The sequence below is a fragment of the Mauremys mutica genome, chromosome 4 (genome assembly GCF_020497125.1).
Source record: "Mauremys mutica isolate MM-2020 ecotype Southern chromosome 4, ASM2049712v1, whole genome shotgun sequence".
Taxonomy (NCBI): domain Eukaryota; kingdom Metazoa; phylum Chordata; order Testudines; family Geoemydidae; genus Mauremys; species Mauremys mutica.
The window spans coordinates 61,831,814-61,849,126 of NC_059075.1; the positions used below are offsets into that span (position 1 = coordinate 61,831,814).

General features: G+C 44.6%; 1 protein-coding gene across 3 annotated transcripts in view; it reads right to left on the reverse strand.

Annotated features, from left to right (window-relative positions):
• LTK (leukocyte receptor tyrosine kinase) overlaps positions 1-12,390 on the reverse strand; it is a 163,414-nt gene extending 151,024 nt beyond the window's left edge. For all 3 annotated transcript variants that reach the window (XM_045016813.1, XM_045016812.1, XM_045016811.1), the window contains exon 1: positions 12,194-12,390. In XM_045016813.1, the coding sequence (XP_044872748.1) occupies positions 12,194-12,254 (61 nt within the window). In that variant the 5' untranslated portion in view covers positions 12,255-12,390. The remainder of the gene's footprint in view (positions 1-12,193) is intronic.
• Between the last annotated feature and the right edge of the window lie 4,923 nt (positions 12,391-17,313).

Genomic DNA, 17,313 nt, shown 5'->3' on the forward strand with positions numbered 1-17,313 from the left:
TCTCTTTGGGCCTTCCTCCTGTACGCTCACCACCCAGCTGGGTTTCCATCTTCAGTTGGGCCAAGGGCAACCAGATGCACTAATTGGTCTCTGGCTCCAGTTAACTTTCATCAGCTGTGAACAGGACATATCCATCACAAGACCATTAACTCCTCTCCCTCCACAGGCCAAAGAGAATGCTATGGAAGATGTAGGGGACAGGCATTTGGAGGGATGGGAACAGTTTGAAGGAAGGTTTTTTTTTTTTTTATTTTATTTGAAGCGGCCTTTGTTTAGGAACAGCCTTTGCCAAAAGATGCAATGTGTGTGGTGCACCAGGAGAGCCATGGGCTCAGCCTGGTCACCTCTGGGGAAGTAGCGGAGAGGGAATGCCACAGCTAGTGCTGCTGGATCACTGAAGGGTGCAGAGCTTCTATCAGAGCTGCAGCCTCTGACAGTTCCCAGACTTCCATTTCACTCCCCCTTGGGCAGCCACCACCTGCTCATTGGCCCATCTATCTGTCCATCACATGCACAAGAGCTTTTGTCTCTGGGGGAGCAGCAGATGTGGTAGCAACACAACTGGAGAGGGGCAGGAAGAAGCCATGAGGGGACATGGACAACCCAGAGGGGCCTGGACCCTCCCCTGATGGCTGCCTAGCATCTAGTAGGGACAGGCTGTGAGCCAGACGAGCAGGAAGGGACAGGACAAGGATGGAAGGGCAGAGGCAGCACACCTAGGATAGCCCCCACCCATCCCCACTGACCATCACTGCACTCCCAGCCCCAGAGACTCCCAACCCTGCTGAATCAGTCTCCAGAGACCCCAACCTCACTGAATGTCACTGCACCTGCAGGCCCCTATTCCCAAAGAGTCCCTACAACCCCACTGTATCTCATTGCATCCCCTAGGCCCCTATCCCCCGAGCTCCCAGGATGTATTTCATTTTAATAATTTGTATGAGGCCTGTTGCCTCATTTAAAATGAAGTAGAACTAGCTTAATGAGCTAAAAATTAAATGATACAAGAAATTGTGAATTGTATGCAGAGTACATGAAAATTTACTTCACGTTCCCTACCTTTTTCAGACTACTTCAAGCTGGTCATGGCCAAGAGTTCTCTTTAGAAATGCCCATTCCTTGGCACCCAAAAGAGTAATCATAATAGTATCCCTGTGGATCAGTGTATTTTGGGGAGGGTTGTATAGACAGTAATAGTTCTCAAGGTCACCAGATCTGTCCATGACTGCTTCATAGCTCGACTAGGATCATAAAGTGAATTTGAAGTCTGCTGAAAAGCCAGTTCACATTTCAGACATTGGTGTGATATGCTTCTGCTGATATGTCCCTGTCAAGTGGAAAGCTACAGCATGCTAGTCATGATGACACTTCCATGTGGCTTTTCAATCAGACTTAATTGGAGCGCTCAGCTATAATCCAGCCTGGGGCCGCCAAAGGCATTGTTTCAGTGGCCAGGTCTGTCTGAGAGAAAGGGATACAGTTTCCTTGCCAATTGAAGATGGACAAATGTGCAGTACTGTGATCTTCCTCGCAGCAGTGCCGGCTCAATCCCAGGTGAGTCAAACACTAGGATCTTCCTCACAACACGAGCTGGAATCTCACTGTAAGCCTAACAGTGCCAGCCAAAACTCCAGCAATGTGTGCTCCTATCCATAATATCCAGCTGAGACTCCCAATGGGGGCTTCCTAAAAGCTGTGCCTGTTGATGCCAGCTGGATTCCCGTGCAGTAAAACAATCAAACAAGCACTCAGAGGCTAAGAAGCTGGAATGTAAAAACTGAACAAAATTTTCAGCAGGGTGTTTAACAATTTGGCAGCCAAGATTTCAACTTCTCCCTTGCATCACAGCTAGAGTCCTGTGCTGGCATAAGCAGTGTCTGCAAACATTCACATACGGAGCAGATTGTACCCTTTTTAAAATACATTTTGTTTTTCTTTTTGCTGCCAAAGAATCTGGGCTTATTTTAATGGCATGAAGACACTAAGTAATTGCCTTGCTTTCTTTTAAAGATCCAGCCAGCTGTGATTGAGTGAAGCAAGAGGGAGAAAAAGGTGCGTGCCCACACACATGTACTGAGGAAGAGTGGTGATAACTAAGCACAGTCACATAAGCTTAACCATTGAAGACTTGCTAGATACTCATGTGCACCATGTTACAGGAACACCAAACTAGCAGTGGGAGAACAGGCTACAGCAGAAGGCAACAAGCAGGTTGCAGGAGTAGGTAGAGCTGTAAAGCCATGTGCTGCAGTGAGGGACACAGCAGAGGTTTAGTAGAAGGGTTCCAAGACCCAACACCGAATTCACTGAAGAATGAGGAGGATTCCCAGCTTTTGGCTCTTTCACCAGAGCTGGGTGCTTCCTTAAAGGAGGAGCAATCAGCACTGACAAAACACCTGTCTTTTTGAAAGGGCATCCAGTGCTGTTTCACCTAGAAGCCCATCCCTAGCAGCTATAGCTGTGTTCTCCCTCTTGTTCTTCCTGCTGCTAAAATTTGTGTAAATCCCTGTGCCTCCAGATGAAACTATCTGGAAGATTAATGGAAAGTCACAGATGGCAGAACTGGCATGGAAAGTATCAGGTCACCACTGAAACGGATGGAGATTCCACCACTGCTTACAACTGCTATCCTGAAGACACAGCATGCAACAGGGTGCATCATGAGATAGCAAAAAACACACCTTGGCAATGTGGAGAGAGAGTCTTTAAAGAGATGCTTTATTGCCTTTGCAGGTGCAACAGGGGAAGTGTGTTTGAAAGCCTGTATCTGTAACAGAAGGTACATGGTGAAACAAGAATGACAAATACACATTTTAAAGTAAAATATTCCAGTATCTGCTTGAATTTGAGTTCAGGGTTCTGGGTTACTTTTGCAATAGATAATAGAGCATAGTATTAAAAATATATATTACAAGTAATGATGCTGTGCACTGAATATTGCACCTGTTTTGGAGGGTCAGAAAGTTCTTCACAAACATTAAGGATTTAAGGCTCCCATCACCCCCAAGCAGTAGATGGTATTGTCCCTATTTTACAGATGGGGAAACTGAGGTACTGAGGTTTAGTGACTTGCCAAAAATCAGATAGCAACTCAGTGGCAGAACTGGTAACAGATTCCAGGAATCCTGACTCCCACTCCCCTGTTCTAAATGTTAGATAGTGCTTCTTCCCAGCTCACCTGCCCTGCTTTAGGTGAGGTCAACAAGAAAAGGCTGATTTAAAAAATGTTCCCTACATGCACTTTTAGTGACACTGTATGGTTAGTAAAACCGAAAGAATTACAATCACCTCAGTGCTGCCAGCTCTCATGACATTTGGTGTTTTTCTTAATGGCCCAGCTCCTGGAGTCATGTGATTACATAAAAAAAGTTTCAGGGCTTCAGGATTGTTGAGAAAAAGCTTGAAAACAAAAACTGTAAAGGCCCAAAAACCAGAAAACACAAACAATTTTTAATCTCATGATTTTCAAGCCAATCTCATGATTTTTGGGAGGCAGGTGGTGGGTGGAAAGACTGGTGTATGACCTCTTGAATGCTTGGGGGCTGGCCAGTACTACTTTTCCATCAAAATTTAGGCTACTTATTTACCCTTTACATTTCACTCAGCTCATGAAGAGAAACTAAGTAGGTCTTCAGTTCCACGTCCTAGTTCTCAAACACTAGCCTAATCTTTTGGAACTGGGGTCTCTAGAAAGGAATATTTAAGGGTTTGTTTTGTTTTTTAAAATATGGTTGACACGTTTTTCAAAAATCATGAAAAAGTTTCTGTGAACAGAGTCTATAAAACCTTTTGTTTACAAAACCTAAGCCTAGGCCCTAAACTATTTGGCTGCCTCTCTTTAAGGAGATAAATCTAGTCCTGCCCTTTCTCTTCAGAACAACTTCAATCCACTTCCCAGCTGCATAAAGGTTTCTTTACTTAGCCAAAAGCCTCTCTGACTTGGTCAAATCTGAAAACAGCTGCTTATTTCAGCCATGGGGCTAAAAGGAAAGTGATTTCTTATTTTAGGGCTCTATGAGGTCTGGTGAATCTACTGTTTCTCTGTATTTCTTTAAAATTAATTAAAATCCAATATAAACTTAAACAGCAAAGGGCCTGATTTTGCACCCACTGAAGCTGATGGTAGTTTTGCTATCAACTCCCATGGAAACAAGTTCAGGTACCAATAGTAAGAAAGATATTTACTGCTGGCTTTTTAAATTGTCTTTGTGATGTTACAAATTGATGTTGGGAGGTTAGTGTGCTTGTCAACAAGTTTCATATCTGGCATTTGTTTCCCCACAGTGGAATGGAATTGGAATAGCCAACTGGGCACTTCTTTTTTCTCCTACCCTAGAGCTTGGTGATCCTGTTCATGAAAAATAAGAATCACACTCTTCCCATGTTATCCAACATGTCCCAAATCAAAAGTGATCTTATTCAAATGTTTCAAAAATATCTTAGCAGTGGTTCACTTTTCCCTTTCATTTTCATATTCTTTTAAATGTCCAAACTCTGGCTGGGACCAAAAATCAGAAGAATTCCACTAAAAAGATGCTTCTTGGGCCATTTCTGGCTACACTCACCCATGGAAGTCCTGGAAATCTGATGACGCTCACTCTCAGATTTCCAGTCAGTTTTGCAGAATCAAAAGGTTTAAGTAGTTGAGCATCTGAATGTTTGAGAGTTTAACTGACTGTAGCCTGAACTTTAAACCTCTTCAAATTCATTCACTACTAATCTTACCCTCATGATCCCTAAAAAGGTCATTGGAAAAGTCAGCAATTCTACATTTTAATGTCTACATTCGCTGGGGGGTGAGGGGTGGGAAGGATGTCTTACAACACTGTCGGCAAATTAACGACAAACATACACTGAAACAGGAATACGCGATACTTCTACTGAGGCTTAGTAATAAACAGGCAGGACTAATATAGTCATAAATGTTACTAAAATGGATACTTGTCTAATGTTGATACAGTCACAAATGGTATTCATGTCAGTAGCTATGAGAGGGTAAGGTGGATGTAACTATTTCCAATATTAACATGAATGTTTCTAGGGTGACCAGATGTCCCAATTTTATAGGGACAGTCCTGATATTCAGGGCTTTTTCTTATATAGGGACCTATTACCCCCCACCCCCATCCAAATTTTTCACACTTGCTATCTGGTCACCCTAAACCTTACTTACATCTGTACTCAAGTAATAATGAGCTGATTAGTCAAAATGTTGTTAACCGTTTATGTTGAGTTTTGTGAGTCTTAGAGATTTTGGAGGGAAAATATGGAACAAGAAATAAATGAATTCCCTCCACATCTTTTCAGCTCCCAGTATCGGTGCAGAAATGCGATCCAAAAGAAGTTGGCAGTATTATAAAAAAATTAAACAGATTGTTTTCCACATTGACCTGGAAAAGACAGGAATATTTTGGGATTGCAGTGGAAAAATGCCCCCGATCTCTCAGACAGAGAAAACGAACAGCATATGAAAGACGAAAAATAGGTAACTGAACAGAAAGTATTTTCTAAGAGCCTTGAAGCAGCAAGAACAGCATGAAAAGGAAAGGGTGAGTATGTGTGTTTGGTAGCAGGAAGTGAATGGATTACAGCTCTTGAGTAGAGATGAATTTTCATTGCACGGATGTATTTTAAAAACTACCTAGATAGCCAAAGCACCCGTCTGCAAAAATACATGCAAAAATGATACCAAGATGCTAATATTGATGGTGGTGGGGAAGAACATTCAGATCTTTCCTTTGTACCCATTACTGCAGAGAGTCTGTAGCCATAAATTTTTTTCTTTCTATTTTTGAGGTGAATTGGACAAACTCTTTCCAAAATATCAGAGAAAAATTAGAACTACTTTTTGGGGAAAATTCTCGTAACATTTTTTGTTCACTTATAACTAGAGCTGAGGAATGTTTTCAATTTATTTATTGCGGCAAATAATTTTCTGAAAAATGCATATTTTTGCCGAACGTTTTCCCGGAAGTGGAGTTGGGTCTCATGAGTGAGTGAAAGCAGGGGCCAAGAGTGAGGATTCCTGTGTTCTATTCCTGGTCCTGGGAGTGGAGTGGGATGTATTGAATGAGAGAAGATAGAGGCCGATTCCTAGATTCCAAAGCCAAAAGAGCCCATTGTGATTACACAGGCCATGGAACTTCTCCAAAATAATTCCTAGAGCGGAGCTTTTAGAAAAACATCCAATCTTGACTTACAAGTCGTCAGTGATGGAGTCTCCACCACAATCCTTGGTCGACAGTTCCAAACATTTGTTGCCAGGTGTGAATATTGCATCATGGCTTGTAGACTTTACAATCTACTATGACGTCTTAAAAATCTATAGCTGAAGTGCCAATCTTATGCCAGTTCCTGATCTGAAATTTTAAATGCTGCCCAGGCTCCTATGGGGATTACAAACCCACAGTTTTGCAGAGTTTATGAACATGTGAAGCAGTTCTGAAGGGTATATAAAGCATGAAAGTGTTCATGTGGCAAATTATGTGCTTTAAAAATATGTTACAAATGCAGAGACATGGATTCCATAAACCAATAACGCACAACCAAATGTCAGAGGACAAATCTTAAAATACCTTTTAAAAAAGCCTAAGGAAATTCCCAAGGAAGAAGTTTGTTAAACTTTATTACAGTAGCAAACATACATTAACCACTTAAGGGGGGGGAGGACCCAAAGAATGTTGTAGTGTGAGAAATTAAGGCAAACCACAAATAATGGAAATCTACAAAAAACAAAGATTAAAGTTAAAATAACTACAACGAAAACAAACCCAGGAAAGGATGGAATTGCAAAGTCAAGGTACTCAAACATCCTCAACTAAATCATGAGTCTTATGCCTGCACAATATTCATTTTCAACACCGATAGCATAAGCTGTGTTAGTCTAACCCCCTGTTCTTTGTATCTTACTCAGTATACCAGTCAATGTGTCACCCGCCATCTGTGTGTATGCAAACTACACTCTCAGAGACTTGTTTTCCTTAACAAGAGAGGAACGCAAACATCTCAATTTTTATACACATACACACACACAAAAACCCATCCAGCCCCATCCCAATCTTATTCCCTTCTGCCTGTAAGTGGAAATTTTACCATTTCAAACTTTTAATATAAACAGTGGATAGCTGTGGACATCTTAAGCCGCATATAGCTTCACAGGCTTGTTCTCTATATTCTGATAGACCTACTATGCTACAACTATGTAGATTAATACACATAAATAGGCATAATTCCTGGGTGAAATGCCAAGGGATAAGGGATTTCACACACTGACTAGCTGTAAATCTGTGGTGCTTATGACCGATATGGATCTACCTCTACCTGGAAGAGGAGTTGGGATGTGGTAACAGAAGAGTCCCAGGTTGTTTGTGTTACTTCAGTTCTGTATTTCCACATTTCCCCTACTTCTAAAAAAATATTAACCTTAATTCAGAATGTCCTCCTTTTCTAATAGATGCATTTAGTATTATTTGTTACAATCTAGGACATTAAGGTTTCTTTCCCTTAAGTAAAGCTGGTTGGAAACTTTATATCCAATTAAAAAAATTGGAAGTGAGAAAAATATATTGACAAAAATGGTCGTGAAGAGTTTCATGTTTTTCAACCAACTGTACCTTGAAGGCTCAAATATAGCATCACTACCAACTCCTTAATGGAGTTCTATTTGGCCTGGAAATTCAATAGAGATAAATCAGAGCTCTTCTCTATGATAAACACTGGAGTACGAGTTCCCTTCTTGCTGATTGAACAGCCACCTCCATCTCCCTTAATTCTACACTAAGCCAATGTTATTTCCCTCTGTTACCCATCACTCATTATGGATCTGATTGTGCAGATAAGTTACAGCCCTGAATAGGGGGCATCACTGAGTTTCACTAGCCCAGGGGAAGCCACTCATTAGGAAGTATGCTCTACCCTGCAGTCAGCCAATTCCACTATTCAGTGCAAGGCTCTGGTCCCACCTCCACTGTCTCTTTTTCAAAGGCATACGTATGCACTAATCCTAGACTCTGGCTGTGGCTGACCCCTGTGCATGGGGCAGAGAAAGCTCCTTGCACCCTCATCCAGTATGCACCCTCAAAGGTGCTGGTCACAGTCTGGCTATCTGGCTTTGAATTCCCCTCCAACCCACACAGCCATGTGACATATCTGTGGTCACACAACTCTCATAAGAGATTTAAGATTTCTGCTGTTCCACACAGCCCTGCTATCGTACCTGTCACCTATCTGATGCTTTGTACACAAGGATTCCTTTCCATCTTTTGTTTCTCTGCACCAACAGGTTCTGTCATGCCAACAGTGAACCCAGTGCTGTAATGTGGGAGAGGAGACAGGAAGGGGAGCAAGATGAATGGGAGGGAGAGGGGAGGAACTGATGCTCAGGTGCAGGGAAGGGCTGTGAACCTGGTCTAGTTCACAGCAGGAAAACCACCACATTGATTACTGATTCCAGCACTTGGGTCAGGAATCATAACGTGCTAAGGAGGTTTTAGTTTTGGATCAAGGGTCTTTAAATATCTAGGGCCAGATTCTCAGCTGATACAAGTTAGTGTAACTCCACTCAAGTCAATGGAGCTACATCAATTTACATCAGATCAGAATTTAGCCTCTAATTTCCCTTCTGTTTATTTCTGTTTCCAGGAAGCTTATCTGTCTCTTCTCCCTCACTTTTTTCTGTCTTTCACTGAAAGTTTAAGAAAAGTTCAAGTTCTTTTTGTTTCTATTACTAATTTTCTGGGGCCAGAAGGAATGTTGCCATGATCCAACATGGAATTACAAGCAGGAGTTTCCTTCCAGGAAAGAAAACAACCACTAATATAATTGCTACACACTCCAATCTGAAGACAAGCACTTGCACACAAATGCAAGTACATAGTACAGGATAGAGCACATCTAAACAGGTAGTCACACACAGCATGTAGATGCACATACATATACAAGCACACCATGCATCGCTAGGCACATATACAAACAGCTTGCAAACACACACACTTACAGTATGCAGTTTGGGTAATGTCACTGAACTGGTACATCCTTTGCTCTGACTGAATCGCCCCGTTTCTAAGTGAACCGCAAGCACGGTGTTGTAGCAATGTAATGAACAGAGGAGCATGGACAAATGGCTGGACTTTGCCTCCCATAGTTGAAGGACCATGTCTTCCACGTTAGAAGACAGACTTTAAAACAGTGCATGTGAGTCCTCGCTTTGTTCCACCCTCCTTCCAGCCTTTGTTTGCTGGATGTGTCCTCCCTGCATAAGAGGCTGAAAATCCCCCGTTTTCACACCTTCCCGAGTTTCCCCTGAAAACAGAATTCCTCTCCAGTTAGCCTGACCTGTTCCATTGTACTTTAAAGATTCCCTCCACTTCCCCAATTTTCATGCCTAAAGATCTGTTCCTTTCCATTTCAAGGCATCCCAAACTGGCACTCTCCCTCACCTGCTTCACCTTCAGTGCTGTTAGCAGTGCCTGGTACCATGCATCCCCAGCTGGACATCATATCCAGAGACAGGCTGCTATTTAGTAAGGGAGCTTGGATCCTCCTCCTCCTAAGACAGTTTTCAAGGATCACTTGGTGCTGTCCTGACCTGGGACTAGTAGAGTGGTCTAATGAAACCACAAACCTGTCTTTGTAATGGGTAGCACAAAAGAGACTGAGGGGCTAATAAAAGGAAGGCTATTCCACAATAGGAAGGAGAAGGGGTTACCTCCTCTCACCTCCAGGTAGGCGAAGGGAACGAAAGAGACACCTAAATGCCCGAGATGTCAGAGAAAGGACTTATCTCCGTGAGAAAAAGTTACACTGGTTTAATTTCAAGTGCTAAAACTTGTTCTCAAGCAACTTAAGCAAAACTGAAATAAGCCACTCAAACTGAAATAAGAGTGTCCACACAGAGGTTTGCACTGATTTAAGGAAACTCATTTTAATTTCCACATTAAGTTAAACCAGTGTAACTTTCATGCTCTATCTTTTGGGTTTGTCTAAACAAGAAAAGCTCCCTGGCTGCTACCAGCAGACGGTTACTAAGAAATGAAAGTTGATAGGAGATACCTAGTAACAGCACATCCTTAATTCCAATACTGCTCTAATGTTGCACAAGTCAAAAGCGACTGGACAGGTTACTCAAACTCTTCCACCCAAAAAACTTCTCTCATCTGAGATGAAACTTGAGAAATCGCATCCCATAAAAATATCACTGCAGATAATAGAAAGGGTTGAAAACAGGTGTTTGAACAGAAGAGGTCCTGCAACCTTAGCTGTAGAGTGGCAGCCATAACCAGTAAGCCACCACTTGCTCCTCTAGCAGTAAAATCACCATTCAGAACACGGATGATGAAAAATTAGGCTCTTTTCTAGGCAATCATTCTGTCTGGTTTCTCCTTGCCCTCCCCAGCAGTGTTTTGGGACTATAGCCTCCACTTTGGCCCCTGAAGAGGCAGCATAGGTCTCTTTCCTCCTCCCCTGGTCTGGCTAATGTACCTCCCCAGCAACACCCTGGTTTGGGCTTCTGTCTGCCATATGATTTTCTGGGCTTTTTTGTAGCTTTTTGTCCCCCCCAGCACCAGCACTTTGAAAGTTCAACCCAGCAGAAGAGAGGGACACTGGTATAATCCATTCAGGACATGGCCCACTAGGAATGTGCATTTCACCAGGCAGACAGCAGAAAATCAGCATGAGGCTGGAGCTGTCTTCACTGCCAGGACTTAGGGCAGTTAAATCCAGCAGGAAACAAGTGGCCACGAACAGCCCCATCCTGCATCAACTGAAGTCATCAGCAAAACTCCCCTTGACTCCCTCAGGAGCAGGCCCTAGAAGAAACAAGGGCCGAGTCTCAGGATCTTCCTTCTCCAAGGCAGATTACGCCCTTTTGAAGCCCATAAAAGCAGCTAAGGGGGTTAAATCTCTGTGTCCCAGTCTCTTCCTGGACAACTGAGAATATTTTTGGCATATGGCAGGACAGAGCTTACAAACTGTATGTTTGTTTACCTTTAGCTCCTTACTTTGTGCCCTCTAAAACACACCTTTCTTATCTGCTTCTTTCTAGGGCAGCCACCCTTCAAATTAGGAGCCTACCAACAGGCACTATAAGAAAACTTAAGGATAATTTCGTCACAGGCAGCAGTTTGAAAACCACTGCACCAAAAGCAGAGACTGAAACAAGACTCAATGGCTCTGAATCAGACCCTAGGCAACCAAAGAACGGAGGCTCTCCGAAGAGGAGAGAAATACACAGCAGCTCTGCTTACAAGGGGTGTGCCAACTTATGGGGTCTTCCCAATGGGACCAACTGCAGCACACAGCCAGAAACACAACAGATAGATGGCCCAGCCACGGCTATTTGTAAGCAGAAGTCTCCATTTCAATAAGTGCTGAAACCTGCTCCCAAGCTGCTGGCCTGGAAAGGCCCAGTGCAAATCAAAATGCAACATCTTTTTAGCACTTAGCCGGAGCTAGCAAAGCCCTAACCCAGCCCCCTGCAGGAGCAAGACAATAGTTCCCCCCACACACCTCACCCGGGGAAGTCACATCAGGTACTAGGCTGGGAAGCACAACTACTTCGCTTGACAGCAGCCCCAGCGACCAGACGCCGTCCCCAGTTGCATTCCCGGCTGTATCTCCTGCACCGCGTGAATGCGGGGCGCGTTGGCAGCCACCCGGAGCCTTGTCCTCCCAGGCTTTCGTGGCGTGGCTCGCTGCCCCCGTTTCTCTCCTGGCAGCTCCCCGCCGACCCCGGTTTGGTCCCTCCCGCTGCCGCTCGGTACCAAAGCTGGGAACGCACCACAGACAGAGACTCCCCGCGAAACTCAGCCTGAGCGCCGCGGCGAGGGGGGAGTCCCAAGCCGCCCCTTCGCATCCCGAACCGCTCCCCGCCACACCGCATCGCCCCTAAGCGGTGCCCTCGCCCCCAGCCCAGCCTCTCTCTGCCCCCCCCCCCGGAGGCACCTTTCCTTCCACGGCTTCATTTCACCTCCCTCAGCCGCAGCCCTCCTCAGGCTTCCCCCCCCCGGCATTTCAGTCGCTAGCCAGCAGGAGCGAGCTAATGGCACCGCCGGCTTCTTCCCCCTTGTTGTCCTCTCCCCACGGAGAAAAGTTAACAGAAAGCGGGGGCAGGAAGTGGGGCGGGGGGCTTGGTGCCGGCCTGGGGGTCAGAGGGACTCGGCGGGGGGGGGGGGTGAGAAGTTACTTCACTCACCCAGCGTGGCGAGCCGTAGCAACAGCTGGAGAGGGCTGGCCAGAGGCGGGAGACAAACCATGACTCCGCTGGGTCCTGGGTGCGTCTCCCAGCGCGGAGCTCGCTCGCTCGCTCCCCGGCTCCGCGGGAGCTCTGATGTTAAGGCTCGGACTCTTGCTGGCTTATAGAAGAATTCCCACCTCCTGCTCAAGAAGGTTCTCACGGGTCCTAAAACCCGCCCGATTCCCCCCACCCCAGTAGGTTCAGCTACTGCGCGGAGCGGCGAATCCAAGAAGCGGAACTCACATCGATTATTAATGCATCCGGGAATACATTTTGTAAACACCTGCATTCAATTGGAATAGCTGAATTCAGCATCTTATTAGGTGTTTTCCCTCTCCTAATCGCTCTCATCCTGCAGCTGCCTTGATGGAACTGCTCCGTTACCCTCACCCCAACGCACACAGTTTGTGGGCCAAGTTCAGGTGATATGTAAGGTGATTGTAAAATAGATTCCCCTAGGCCTGAGTCTCCTCTGGCTGACACTGGTATGTGAGGGGAATCAGATCTCCTTACACTAATTTAGACTCTGGTTAAAGGACAGGGAACAAAGGGTAGGAATTAATGGTAAATTCTCAGAATGGAGAGGGGTAACTAGTGGTGTTCCCCAAGGGTCAGTCCTAGGACCAATCCTATTCAATTTATTCATAAATGATCTGGAGAAAGGGGTAAACAGTGAGGTGGCAAAGTTTGCAGATGATACTAAACTGCTCAAGATAGTTAAGACCAAAGCAGATTGTGAAGAACTTCAAAAAGATCTCACAAAACTAAGTGATTGGGCAACAAAATGGCAAATGAAATTTAATGTGGATAAATGTAAAGTAATGCACGTTGGAAAAAATAACCCCAACTATACATACAACATGATGGGGGCTAATTTAGCTACAATGAGTCAGGAAAAAGATCTTGGCGTCATCGTGGATAGTTCACTGAAGATGTCCACGCAGTGTGCAGAGGCAGTCAAAAAAGCAAACAGGATGTTAGGAATCATTATAAAGGGGATAGAGAATAAGACTGAGAATATATTATTGCCCTTATATAAATCCATGGTACGCCCACATCTCGAATACTGTGTACAGATGTGGTCTCCTCACCTCAAAAAAGATATTCTAGCACTAGAAAAGGTTCAGAAAAGGGCAACTAAAATGATTAGGGGTTTAGAGAGGGTCCCATACGAGGAAAGATTAAAGAGGCGAGGACTCTTCAGCTTGGAAAAGAGAAGACTAAGGGGGGACATGATAGAGGTATATAAAATCATGAGTGATGTTGAGAAAGTGGATAAGGAAAAGTTATTTACTTATTCCCATAGTACAAGAACTAGGGGTCACCAAATGAAATTAATAGGCAGCAGGTTTAAAACAAATAAAAGGAAGTTCTTCTTCACACAGCGCACAATCAACTTGTGGAACTCCTTACCTGAGGAGGTTGTGAAGGCTAGGACTATAACAATGTTTAAAAGGGGACTGGATAAATTCATGGTGGCTAAGTCCATAAATGGCTATTAGCCAGGATGGGTAAGAATGGTGTCCCTAGCCTCTGTTCATCAGAGGATGAAGATGGATGGCAGGAGAGAGATCACTTGATCATTGCCTGTTAGGTTCACTCCCTCTGGGGCACCTGGCATTGGCCACTGTCAGTAGACAGATACTGGGCTAGATGGACCTTTGGTCTGACCCGGTACGGCCTTTCTTATGGTCTTATGACTCCCTTACACTCAGCTAGACTTCCCTAGATCCACTTACACCCATTTACCCATGTGCAGGGGAGTCTAACTTGGGTTACATGGAGCAGGAGGTGTGGGTTACAGTAGTGTGTATGTGCTTTAGCTTCCACCTTCTGTGTAGTTGCTTTACTTATTAACTTCTTGTTTGCCTCTGGCTCCTCAGGCATGAGTTACATCAATTTACACTTCCTTAGATTCACTTACATTCAGAGGGATGAAATCATAGAAACGTAGATCTAGAAGGGACCTCAAGAGATCCTCTAGTCCAGCCCCTTGCACTGAGGCAGGACCAAGTCAACCAAAACCATCCCCGACAGGTGTTCGTCTAACCTGTTCTTAAAAACCTCCAATGACATGGATGTGTATGCTAAAGAGGCAGATGAGTTGCACAGTGGTAAGTGGGTGTGAGTCTAAACTAAACCGTTAAGGGAGTCTAAGCTGAACACCATACATGTTGAAGGAGGTGGAGGAAGGCAGAGTTTACATCAGTTTAGACTCCCTGTAAACCAAGCGTGTCAAACTCCTTCAGTGGAGAGCCCTGAATTCCATCTTTAAATTATGATCCATGGAGTGAGTTCAAGTATCAGAGGGGTAGCCGTGTTAGTCTGGATCTGTAAAAAGTGACAAAGAGTCCTGTGGCACCTTATAGACTAACAGACGTATTGGAGCATAAGCTTTCATGGGTGAATACCCACTTCGTCAGATGCAGGTGAGTGGGTTATAAATCCAAAACACCATAACCCCCTCAATCCACACTGAATCTTCCACTGATGTCAATGGGAAGTTTGCACAAATCCCTGGTAGATCTGATCTTGACACAGCCGCTATTGTTACTCCAACTGGTGCAAAGGGAGGAATAAGGGAACCTCAAAAGATTCACAGCACCTGCATGCTTCTCTAAATTCTCTTATGGGGGAGAATCTTGTGAGAACAGGATTGTTATGCAAAGATATGAGAGAACTGGTTGTAATTACATCTCTCTCTCACTGGATTAACAGCAGTTAATGAGAGAAAGGACGATCCAGTGGCAAGAGCACTAGCCTGGGACTTTGGATACCCTGGATCAATTGCTTGTTTGCTACAGGCTTCTTGTATGACTTTGGGCAAGTCACTTAGCCTCTCTGTCTCAGGTCCCCCACCTGTAAAATGGGACAATAGCAGGGCTCACCTACACAGGGGTGCTATGGCAATAAATACATTAAAGATTGTGAGGGGGCTGATACTCTAGTAATGGGGGCCTGTGGAAGAGTGGACTCACTGCAGATGTGCCCCCTCATGGCTAGGTGGGGCATAGCAGTGCTGTGTCCTCTAGCACCCCTGCTGATCATCGCTGTGGTGGTGAACCTCTTCTTCCAATTTAACCCTCCAGCCAGGTGACATTTTATAGTCCCACCCCTTCTGGTGTAATAAAAAGCCCAACAAATAATCCCCAAACAAAAGACTTCTTTAGCTAGCTCTCAATTCATCCTTGATGCTCAGCCTTCATCCCCACGCTCAGCTCATAGTCCTTATATAAAGCTAGTATGCCCCCCTCCTCAGGCTGGTACAGGAACCCCATCCCACCCTGTGCTCTGGGCTCCACTGTTTTTGTGGGCCACTTCCTACCTCTGAGCCCCTGGTGCTGCTTCCTTGCAACCTGTACTTAACACAGCCTCCTTTGACTCCGAGTCAGGCTTTTCCCTAGGTCTTCCCAGCTCCTTTTTTACTGTAACACTGCCCTCAGGACTTCCTCTCTGTGCCTTGCCCCTTTCCAGGGCCCACCCCAGAGATTAATTCCATCCCTGGGGCCTTCTTCAGCCTACCTTCCCACAGAGAGAGGGAGCTCCCTGTCTCTTAGGTTTCTCTATCGTGGATCCTTCTACTAGACTCCCTAGTCACTCACTCCTTTCTTTTATGAAGACCCAGTTCCTCCTCAGGTGGACCTAGTAAATAGATAGCCCTTAAGACTGAAATCCTTTTATGTTCAGAAATGGCAGTAGCTTTTCCTTATCACCCCATCTTTAACATAAGGGGACCACTTCTGTGGATGAGGGAACAGTTTGTTCCTCATGACACATTCATAAAGTAGATTTGAATCAGTACTTAGGTTTAACATCCTTTATATCAGATGTTACAAGAGCATTACTTAGACACTTGTTCCCCCACAAAAGAGTTTTGATAAGGCATGAGGTAAAGTTGCTGCTGCCCCACACTCACTCCCTGCCTTCTACATCACAATGATGTAAAAGTTAAAAAAAAATACCCCCCCCCAAACCTCATATATAGCAAACCAGGAAAAAAACACCCTCAAATATAGCAAACGAGGAAATACAGAACTAAGATTCCCTTCTCCCAGGGTGACCACACTACCATAATTGTGGCCGCAGACATTGACTACAAGGAGCTCCTTTTTCTCCCTCTACTCCTAGTGCAGGATACAAGAGATGTGCTGGGACAGAAAGAGGGCATTTCAGGGGTGGGAAGGAGTGTGGCTGGTGCCATCTGCACACAGCTGTCCACGGCTCCTTTGATGTCAATGGGACTACTCACATGTAAAATTAAGCTGCTGCATAAGTGTTTGCAGGAGTGAGGCCCTAAGGGCTGATTCATCACTGCGTTCCTCCAGTTTCACACCGATACAATTCCATCCATGCTGTGTTCATCAGTTTTATGCTGGTGTAACTCTCCGAGTGAGGTTGCAGTGACTGAAACTCAGAGACTTGTCACTGTAATTTTAAAAAGCTGTAACTAATTCATAATTTTCCCTCCCTCCAGATGTCTCCCAAAGGCCAAGAATTTAGTCTCAAATTATTTGCTTAGATTTAATATAATAAATGGGAAGGTTGGTTTGTATATTGACAGACCTACAGTGCTCTGTTTAACTACAAATGGGTTTTATGATGCAATTAAAAAAATAAAGAAACTAGCGAGAGAGAGAGAGAGAGAGAGAGAGAGAGAGAGAGAGTGCGCGCCAGGTCACAGAAACAAAACCATCTGTTTTTTTTCATTGTTAGTGAGAACGTCAATAACAGAGAAAGCAGCAGTGAGGTAGTTGTGTATCTTGATTCCTGGCCTCTTAGGAGTCAAGGCATCCTAAGCCCATGACCCTAGCTTCTGGGCTCTTTGATGTGACCTCTGTTGGAGATAGGGACTCAGACATTTTAATACTTTATTTATCCCATTATCTGAGCACCTTGCCCTAGATCAGAAGTGTCCAACCTCTGGACCTTGGGGCCCTCAAGGCTCTTAATTGTGACCCTCAAGGGAGACTGTGTTAAGAAGAAAATTTGCATTTGATTACAAAGGGAAATGAAGTACAAAGTAACCTCTGAGATACTGTTCTGAACCCAGAGTTTGGAGTTAGGCACCCAAGTTAGGA